The sequence below is a fragment of the Patella vulgata genome, chromosome 2 (assembly GCF_932274485.2).
Source record: "Patella vulgata chromosome 2, xgPatVulg1.2, whole genome shotgun sequence".
Classification (NCBI taxonomy): domain Eukaryota; kingdom Metazoa; phylum Mollusca; class Gastropoda; family Patellidae; genus Patella; species Patella vulgata.
The window spans coordinates 75,075,779-75,086,052 of record NC_065880.2 but is presented as its reverse complement, the minus strand read 5'-3'; the positions used below and the strand labels follow the sequence as shown (position 1 = coordinate 75,086,052).

Genomic DNA, 10,274 nt, shown 5'->3' with positions numbered 1-10,274 from the left:
AATTTTAGTAAGCGATTACACGAATTTATGCCCGCCTACGTCATGCTCATTACACCCCAACATCATGAATATTCACCATGCCATGGTAGAAATGTAAATATAAAAACTCTTCTTCCATATTTAGACCAAAAAACGATCAATAAAAATTACACTGCATAAAGGGGGGTGGGCTATAAATAGAGGCACTACATTCGCCCATTATGTCGCGCTTCGAGCTGACCGGTCTCCTCTGGCTTGTCGTCGTGATTTCGATTCATGGTGTAAGCGCATCTGACGCCTTCTCAACCTCATGTTTTTTCCCCGCAGGAAAGTCCCCTGCGCTAAGATAATAAAACTAAGAATTGCCTGCGACATCACCATCGATGGGAGCGGATATTAAACACAAAGAACAACAACGTCCACCATGAGATCATAGTGTGTAAGTAACCACTATTCTTAATCCCACAGACTGGCACCGTTCAATGTTAAACCCAGTTCTTGACCAATAACAATAACATTACTGACGATTTCTATAACCACACGAAATCGCAACATACCACAATTAAATCTTGAAATGGGATTAAATATATCGATTTTTGTTATCTACGTGTGGAGAAAGGAATCTATACTGTGTTGTTAATTTGTCCTTTTAAAATGTTAGTTCCAGAACAAAATGTGGGAGGGGAGGGGTGGTGGATACAGAATGATAGAGTGGTCTAAATTAATGTGACCGACAAGCGCCAAGACAATGGTTTTTTTTAACTTTTATTTCAATATTATGGTAACGATGATAATTTACATGTGCATTTCAACAACAACATAACAAAATGATATTGTGCTACCGTGTTTAAACACATCAGTGATCAGTTTATGTGTTTAAACACATCAGTGACCAGTTTATAAAAGATTAAAATTAACATTCATGCATGATCGATCAAGCTCTTTTGTTTTTAGTGCAATTAGCTACATAACAGATGTTTATATGTTTTAGTTCGCATTTATAAATTATATAATAACATATAATTATTTAGAGCTTTACTTCAACATTCATATAAATATGTCCATTCTTTTTGTACTGACTCGACAACAGAGTACTTGTTTTCATGAGTTTTTGAACATGGATGGCATTTGTGTCGTCAGAATCAGTATCTGCTTCAGAAGCTGGTGCGCGTCCAGAACAGCGGAATGAAGAGGTGTAGTTGAGGCATGCCGCAGTCGGCAATCCAAGCTGTTGCGCCGCAAACACTGTAACACGGCAATTCAGACGAAACGGAAACATCATCTGATCATCATTTACACCGGGCAACAAATAAATTGAAAGTAAGGCATTGCCACATGTATTGCATCCTGAAGGACCATTAAAATCTAGTTCCAGACAGATCTTGTAACCAGGGATACCGGTATAAATTATTTTACGAGTAGTTTCAGGGATTCTTGTAGTGACGGGGATGTTCCAATAAACCTGACCTGTTCGATTTTCGGTTTTCAACTGCTCGATTGTTTTACTTTGTTCTTTGATGAGACTGCGTTGTTCTTGGACAATATTCTGGTATTCTGCGATCTTTTCGTCATTTTTCTTGGAGCTGGATAACATTAGAGAAAGGTGTTCCTCAAGGTTATCGGCGTAATGGTTGCTCATGTAGGCTCTGCGGTCCTCAAAGTGACAGCCAACTGCCAGAAATTTACATATAACAAAGATGTTTGGACAATCACCGGTTTTAATATCAACGTGTTGAGCAATGCTCTCCCTTGATATACCAGATCTTCCACACAGAGTACAGACCACTGGGATCTTTAGGCATAACAGTAGTTGATGTTTGGTCATATCGTCATGAATAACATACTCCTCGCAGTGTGGGCAGATGACTGGACGACGTGGGCAGACCAGTAGGTGATCCTGTAGGCTGTAGAAAGTTATAAAATCTCCACAGTTGTATGTACATTCCACGGGACGATAAACACAGTTCACGACATGATCCTGAAATTTAAAGATACATTCACTGAACATTTGTCACATGTTACTATAAAAAAAATTATAGTAAATCCACGAAAATCAAAGCCCAAACGGGAGAATGTTTTCGTCATTACTTCTAAATATTATGAATGTAGCAGTTTACTAGACCATAACCTGTTGGTATACGTGGAGCAGCGGGTTCATGTCTTGTGGTGTAACCCATTGAGAACAATTCTGTCTAACATAAGCGTCGAAAAATGTATGGTCGGGATATGGAACCATGACTAAATGATATTAGTTTTTATTAAATGATCTAACATTTGATACACGGTACTGAACGAACAGAAAATGTGATCTGTTCTAAGGGAAATAACTCTTTTTATGGAGATCAGGATTCAGCCTAGTAATCCTCTCCAAATTGACGTCAAATTAAATCCCCAAAAAATCCTCGGCATTTATCTTATTCCGGTGGATTTTAAATGTTTATAACCACAATGAACTGAAAAATAGGAGATTGACCTTCTCGATTTGTTCCTTTGTGTAGAGACACCATTTCGTATGGGATTTCCCTAATCCGTGCCTGCAAACTTCCTGATTTGTCCCACCCAACAACATGAAAACTTACCAAAACCATTAGAAAGGGTGGGTTGGACACGGGGGCGAGAAAATCGTATACCGTGAAACCAGGGGAAATAATTACTAGTCTTGAGTCCAGAAACGCTGAATTCAAGTCTGATTACATCCTGATCTTTCCACACCAAAGTAATGAATATTCAACACACCCTGGCCGAAGGTTGGGACATGCAAATTGCTATAAACTACATGAAATCTGGAGAAACAGTTCTAAAGAAGAATATTTACCTCATAATCCCTTAGTTCACCATTCCACTGACAGCCATCCACACAGTAACAACATTTAGTTGTGAATGATAAAATCTCTCGTCTTATAGCATTATCTTCAAATAATTGGGTAGCAACAATAAATAACGTGTTATCTACAGGGCACCGTGCTGATGGTCTGTTACCCACTACATTAGCTATACACAAACTACAGAATCTATGACCACAGTGGGTTTGAACTGCGTCCCGTAACACAGCTAAACAGACAGGACACGTGTATTTCTTGTCAATTTCGGTATCAAAAACTGCATCATATCCTCCACAGGCCATAGTTAATATCTTTACAGTAGAAATAGCGAGATTAGTCCAAGTCTCCACGGTAGCAATCCAAAGAGAAGAGCGAATGAATAATCGGGTCTACACGGTGTGGAGTATCTTTGCTTAGTGTAAGGACAATTATAACAACATTTTATTAAATGGGTGAGAATTGGTAATCAACGTCCAAGCGATAGCTGTCTTTATTGAGTTGATTTTAACATCAACTCATCCCACTCAGTATAACCCAATTCGCCCCTTGAAGTCACGTGTCTGGTCTAAAACTCTTTGTTACAGGATTAACGGATTAAGTATGGTGTTTTAATCAGCTTGTTCAATTAATTGTTTGGCTTTTTTTATTTACTTTACACCATGTTAGTTTGTATGGCCAATTTAACAACATAACTGTTTATTTTGTAACTAATATTTTATTTCTTACGAAAATATGATATTAGAACAGGATAAGTCTATACAAACTCTTATATCATTAACATTCGTTATAACAGCCCATTATGTCAATGTTCTTCTTTTTAAATAACGAAAGAGTTTCCAACTAAGTCAATCCATAAATGGAAAGATTATTAACTGTTTTTTAGTAATAAGAGCAAGTTTATCTTTTTCTGCGCAGATTAGGTTACCGTGCGGTCTGACGCGGGCGTTTTAGGTCAAAAGGTCTGACATTGAGTCAGATGGTGTGGCTACGATTCGGCGCCTGTATGTGGCAAGGCGTAAGGTTGCCTGATCCACGGAAGCTTTCTCTAGGTCAGAAGCCACGGTGACTCAGTGAGTAAGACCTAGACTCACTTACCCCTGGGGGGGAGGGGTAACCGTGTTCGACCCCTGTGTTAACCGAGACATTTCATTGATAGTGTCGGATGATAGAGGGCCTGACAAGGGACAACGTATAGTCGTTCGGATAGTACGAAAAACTGAACTCCCGTGTACACATTGGCGGGCACATAATGAACCCTTGGCAGTTGGAATTCGAATTCAATATAAGAGTAGGTCGTAGCGCAGCTATCCAGCTATAATTTTTTTCATTAGTTCAGTCGGGACAGAACAGTAGGACATTAAACCCATTTCATTTCATTTTTTTTTCTTTTCCTTTTTTTTTTGGGGGGGGGGGCGGTTTCACTGTTAAAGACCCATACGTACATGGGAATTATTCAAATTAAAACTAAATGTGCCATAAATGGCAGCGTTTGTATTGAGTGGACGTTAAACCCTATTTTCCCTTTCTCCGTCTGCTTCTTGCGTATGTAAGTGGGCGTTACACATCAACCAGAAAACAAGCACAAAAGTTGATCATCAAGAAATAAAGTTAACTTGAATTGACAAAGTGGTCTGTCTGTGACAAGGAGTATGGTCTCATGCCCCGCCTTGTGGGTTTCTACTGGCCCTCCGGTTTCATCCCACCGCTAAAGATCCCTGCACGCAAGCCTTTTATTTAAATAAAAGTATGCCATGTTAGTCCGGATATGGACTACTTTGCGTCGAGTGGTCATTATATTTTATACTACGTATAAAGTTATATATAAATGTTATCTTCTTTATTAATATATACTAATGATTTATGAAATATGTAGACATTTATATTATTGATCGCTATACAAATCTTTCTGGGCGAATATTTCGTGAGGGCTTCGGTCCGAAACATTTTCCTTTTGCTGTAACATAAATTATCTAAAAGAAAATAGATTGAAGGTTATTACAAGTGTTTTGGTAAACCCCAATCAATGGGTATGGCTTTGATGGATTAGTTTATATTTGCCTGCGACACACCTTCTAATCTATCTTATATTATATTAATACTTAAGATACATTATGGGAGATTTTTATAAGGAGTTAGCCATTCTTGCTATAAGAGTTCAAAAATAGATGATGAAAGAAGAATATATTGAAAATTTCAGTCAAATTACTTTATTCTGAACATAGTTATCACCAGTGTAATTTTTGACTAGAAATGGGATTGAATTCCATCTTCACAGATTCGTAGTATGGCCGATCGTTTGATTGACAGGCATTAACTCCACCTACATAATCTCTGCTGTCGTCATATCCGATTTTGTGTTTTACCTTTTTGGATTTTTATAACAATTGGACAAAATGAGTGAGAGGGTAAATGTTCATTCTTGCTTATATTTTGGGCATGCATTAAATCAATTGAATATAGGACATAATATTATAATACAATTATGATAAATCTATAGGTATACCCAGTGGCGTCGTGCCTATTGGGGAAATAAAAATATTTTTATTGATATTATTAAGACAGAAGACCTGTCCGTCTTTTTTAGTCATTACACGGTCTCCAGGAATTGTATAATTTGTCATTATCAGTGTTTAGTTTATTGCACTTTAAATAGTTTAGATGTCATTTGTTAAGGCATCGCTCAACAGCGGCCTCGCTTCGTACACTCTATCATTTAGCCTCGATTCGGGAGTATGACGTCAGCGTAACGGTTAATGTCCGCTCACGACGCCATTTAAAATTAAATCAGTCAACGAAATCCCGTTTAAATCCAAGCTGAATCCAAGCCATCCGTGGGTCTACAGAGTTGATGTTGTGCTTGTTGTGTAAATAAAAATCTAATTTATAATTTCTATGACATCTGAAGCCTAAATAAAGACTTGCAATAATCAGATTTAGCTCTTGCATAATGTATGTTTAATGAAGAAATAGTTTTAGATTTTAAAAAAAAAAACAACATCGTGAGAGGGAGAGGGTATTACGGCCGGTTGGAAGGGGAAAAAAATGACTTACCAAAATGACTTTTTAATTTTAATCATCGTATATTTTTGGTGAACGAGTTTGAAATGGGAGAAACAGAAAGCGACATTGTAGATTTGATTATCTCTATTAAATGAATAAGTACGTGATAGACTTTAGCCACAATACTTTTTTAAAAAACAAAAGATTTAAAGAAAGGCCAAAATTTTTACACAATTACATGTAATGAAATTTAATGTCTTGCTTTTCGGCACCGAATAGGCTAATGAAAACGGGCATACGCAATGCAATGTGCTATGAGAGGCATTTGTTCCGTCAAATATTGCGCTTACATGTACACGGCACCTCGTGTTTCTGTCCCATCCGAACGCCTATACGTTATCCCCTGCCAGGCCCCTAGCCGTGTTATTAAAAGACTGATCTGTTAGTTCAGCTGGTTCTATCCATTTATTTTCGGGCAATGAAAAATTCGACCTTTTTTTCTATTAACGTTTAGAGAAAAAATATAACTTAACTTATTTCTATAAGATCCACACTGCCCGAAAAGTATTTTCTCGTATTTTTCTTGTCCACTGCATGCCCGAAAATATGCCCGAAGCTCTCTTATGATAGGTATGCCCGAAAAAACGGTATTGATTTCGGGCAATTTTTCTCTTATGCAGTGCTTATTTGATGTATGCCAAAACCCTTTATACCAGAGGGTAAAGCCATTTTGTAAATCCGTCTGAACAATCTGAAAAGATTATCAATTAGAACGGTTAGGGTGGCTCAGCAAACGATGTAGGAACGATAAACTAATTAACAAATGAAAATAAAATAATAGTGTGTGTATATTTGTAGGGCTGCCTGAACAAACTTTAATTGTCGCTTAAAATGTGTAAACAGAGAATTAAAAAAAAACAAAAAAAAAACACAAGGGTAAGCAGGGACTTTTTTCTATTGCTTACACAAAATCATTATAAGATTGTTGGTGTCTGTTTATTATTTATTTGTAGAATACATTCTGGAGCAGAGTATGTAATCATATTTTATGAGATTGTCACGTGATCGCCCCGGGTTGTCCGTTATGGGGCACGAGTGGTCAAATGCGAGTCAAAAATTCTCAATGAAATACGCATGTCTGCCTGCCTGTCTCGTTATGCACAGATTAACAAGATCCTTGCTTGGCTTTGTTCATTTGCATATAATGTAGAGGCTGGCCTCGAATTGCTTCCGCTATCATGAATTTGCGTGAAATAGCTTTATTTAACGTCCGCTTCCACCGAAGTGATATTAAATAAAGCTATTTCACACACATTCGTGGGTACCCACGATGTTGACTATTTCTATTTATAGCCCCCACCCTCTGCCAGTCCGTGCTCATTCTGTGCCAGTTTTTGGTACATTGTCATGGCTAATGGGCGGAAGGATAAGCGAACTAAAAGCTTTGTTACGGTGATAGGGTTGGCGGTTAGTTTCCAGTATACTAGTATGCTGCTGATAACGGCCCAAACTTACGCAGAATAATTTTTCCTGACATTTAAATATGAAAACCACCCTTCAAAAGTAAGAAAATCTAATATTCTTTACGCGATAGAAAGTAATTTTATACGAATTATATACCGAATGGTAAATTACAATAGAAAGTTGATCACAAGTTTCGGGTCGGTACTCTTTTTATTTTTGTGTGTCTGTGCTCTTTTTTTCTGATTATTTATCTGTCAGAATCCAAACTGTCCACATAGCCAACTCAAACTTTTAATAAATATATCGAGATATTGATGCACTCTCTTTTATTCTTGTTCTATAGCACCCAATCCCCCCCCCGCCCCTACACCCAACTCACCCTTTGATTAATTATAACAAAACACGGCATCTCAAAAACACAGAATTGTAGAAGATACACAGAGATCGCAAAACACTGAAAAATTCGGATTTGCAGTGCCGGACTGGGCCCACCTAAGCTCATTAAAAAGTGGGCCTAAGCCTATAAAGAAAAAAGAGAAAGAAAAAAGAAAAGAGAAAGAAGGGAGGGGGGATGAAAAGAAAGAAAGAAGGAAGGAGAGGACAGGAGACAGGACAGGAGAAAGAAAAGAAAGGGAAAAAATGACAAACAACACAAATTCATCTAATGATAGTGCTCTTAGGTCATTCTGTTATCTAATTGTATCAGGAAATCAAAAATTTGTCTTCTTCTGCTTTGGTCTGAAATGCTTGTAAAATGGGTTTGAGGTTGTCAATTTTCCTGGGGGAGAGAGCCCCAAACACCCCCCTCGGACCACGCTTGTGACACGCCTTCGGCGTAACCGAAAACAGTCTTACAAGCACCTGTCCTCGACAGATGTCTATCCCAAAAATTCATGTCGTGTGTTTATTGTAGCCAATTATTTGCATTGATCTCGAATGCCTCTATTTGTCACACTCCTCGCAGTATAATCGTTCGGATGGGACGAAAAACCGCGGCCCCGTGTACACATTGGCGTGTACGTAAAATATCCCTTGGCAGTTCGAATTCGACAAAAGAGTAGTCCGTAGCGCCGCTGTCCGGGCAAAATATCCCTCATAGCATACTGTATGGCGTATGTCGAAGCAGAACAGTAGGACGTTAAACTTAAACCCCATTCTATTTCCACTGGGCGGTGTAGGGGGTGATCTTGCCGATTGGTGAGTTGCCGAATGGTCTAACGCCTGCGCTTTAGATAACAAGGTCTGTAATTGACTAAAGTGATGTGTTGTATTACAGTCTGTCTAAACTTGTAAGTTTACATCGGACCCTACCACTGTTAAAGACCCCAAAGCTCTAGCGAATTACTGAATAAAATTGTACCATGTAATGTTAGATACGAAATGTCCAAGCCATAACTTCGTTTCTCACATTTAAAGTCATTTAAGAGACAGTCGGGTTGTATTTAACAAATTATTACCATTTAAATATCAATAAAACAATTTAAAAAAACAAACTGAAAAGGTAAACGAAAAGTGTCCATTACATCCGAGTATTTTTAGTGCCCTTGGTAGGGGCCCCCACCATAAATAAATATCTCCAAATAGCTCGACAATTACACCACAATATTTATATTTATATATATACCAATCCTTAAATCTGTTTGGCACATTTATAGTCACTAAATAAACGGCAATGTTGTACTTAATAAGCTATGCCCATTGAACAATCGAGAAATAATAGACTGAAAAATGGTTCCGAGTGTCGTCCATAATATCCAGGCACTTTTGAGCAAAAAATAATTTACGTGCCCTTTTCTAATTTTGTAAAATAATTTCTAATTTTGTAAAATAATTTCTAATTTTGTAAAATAATTTCTAATTTTGTAAAATAATTTCTATGTGTGTAGATTATTTTTAATTTTGTAAATTTTTATTCTGAACTAAAAGACCACCCCAGTTCACTTACAACTTCCACAGTAAAAGGCCTAGTATTACTACTACTGGAATGCCCTGTCGCCATGGGAGTAAGACGCTGGCTCGTTATTCTTGAGGTCACGGGTTCGCTCCCAGTTTTGGCAGAGAAAGTTTATTGAGTTTTTCAGGCGTAGTTTCACCTTGTCAGTGGTGCAGGACGTAAGGGCTGGCAAGGGTAACTGTCTAGTCGTTCGGATGGGACCAAAAACCAAGGTCCCGCGTACACATTGACATACACGTAAAATGCCCCTTGGCAGTTGGAATTCGATATAGGAGTGGGCGAAATTCCCCTCACAATACACTGTATATGGTGTATGCCCGTCTTCATTTGCTTGATCATTAGCCCAGTCGGAGCAGAACAGTAGGACGTTAACCCACATATCATTTCATTTCAATTCCTTGTCGCCAGTTTGTTGATAACAGGTATTTCGGTCTACCTCGGCTATTGTTGTACTCCCATTTGACTTCGGTTGCACTTCTTTCAAACGCGTTGTCTTTAACGGGCGATACTATATACCGGAAAACAACCGGAAAACTACCGGAAAACACCATGTTATACTGAATACCGGAAAACACCGGAAAAACACTAAATACCGGAAAACACACTAAATACCGGAAAACACCCTAAATAGGTAACCCGGAGAAGGGCTATACTATAAACCGGGTTACCTATTTAGGGTATTTTCCGGAATTTAGTGTGTTTTCCGGTATTTTGTGTTTTTCCGGTATTCAGTATAAAATGGTGTTTTCCGGTATATAGTATTGCCTGTCTTTAACCATGTCTTTGATTACGCAAGACAAATCTCATAACGAAGCCTTTTTAAGAACTTTTTTTGGCGTAACGTCGTACAGGCGAGCTACATGACTTAATGAAGGTCACAGAATCGGCCTGCTCGAAAAAAAATAGAAATTGTTTTTCAAAAAACAAAATTGTAAATTATTTTACAAAAAAGAAATTAAAATACAAAATATAAAATTATAAGTACAAAATTAATTATAAAAGTTTAAATTTATAAAATAATTTATAAAATTAAAAATTAATTTTACAATATTGGA

The 10,274-nt window shown here is 37.6% G+C and overlaps 1 protein-coding gene across 1 annotated transcript; it reads right to left on the bottom strand.

Annotated features, from left to right (window-relative positions):
* Positions 1-766: 766 nt before the first annotated feature.
* LOC126811417 (TNF receptor-associated factor 6) lies at positions 767-3,195 on the bottom strand. Its single transcript, XM_050537022.2, has 2 exons — positions 2,795-3,195; positions 767-1,957 (listed from the first exon to the last, which is right to left on the bottom strand). Exons 1-2 carry the CDS (start codon positions 3,101-3,103, stop codon positions 1,007-1,009), a joined length of 1,260 nt encoding a protein of 419 aa, XP_050392979.2. The 5' UTR covers positions 3,104-3,195; the 3' UTR covers positions 767-1,006.
* Positions 3,196-10,274: the final 7,079 nt, after the last annotated feature.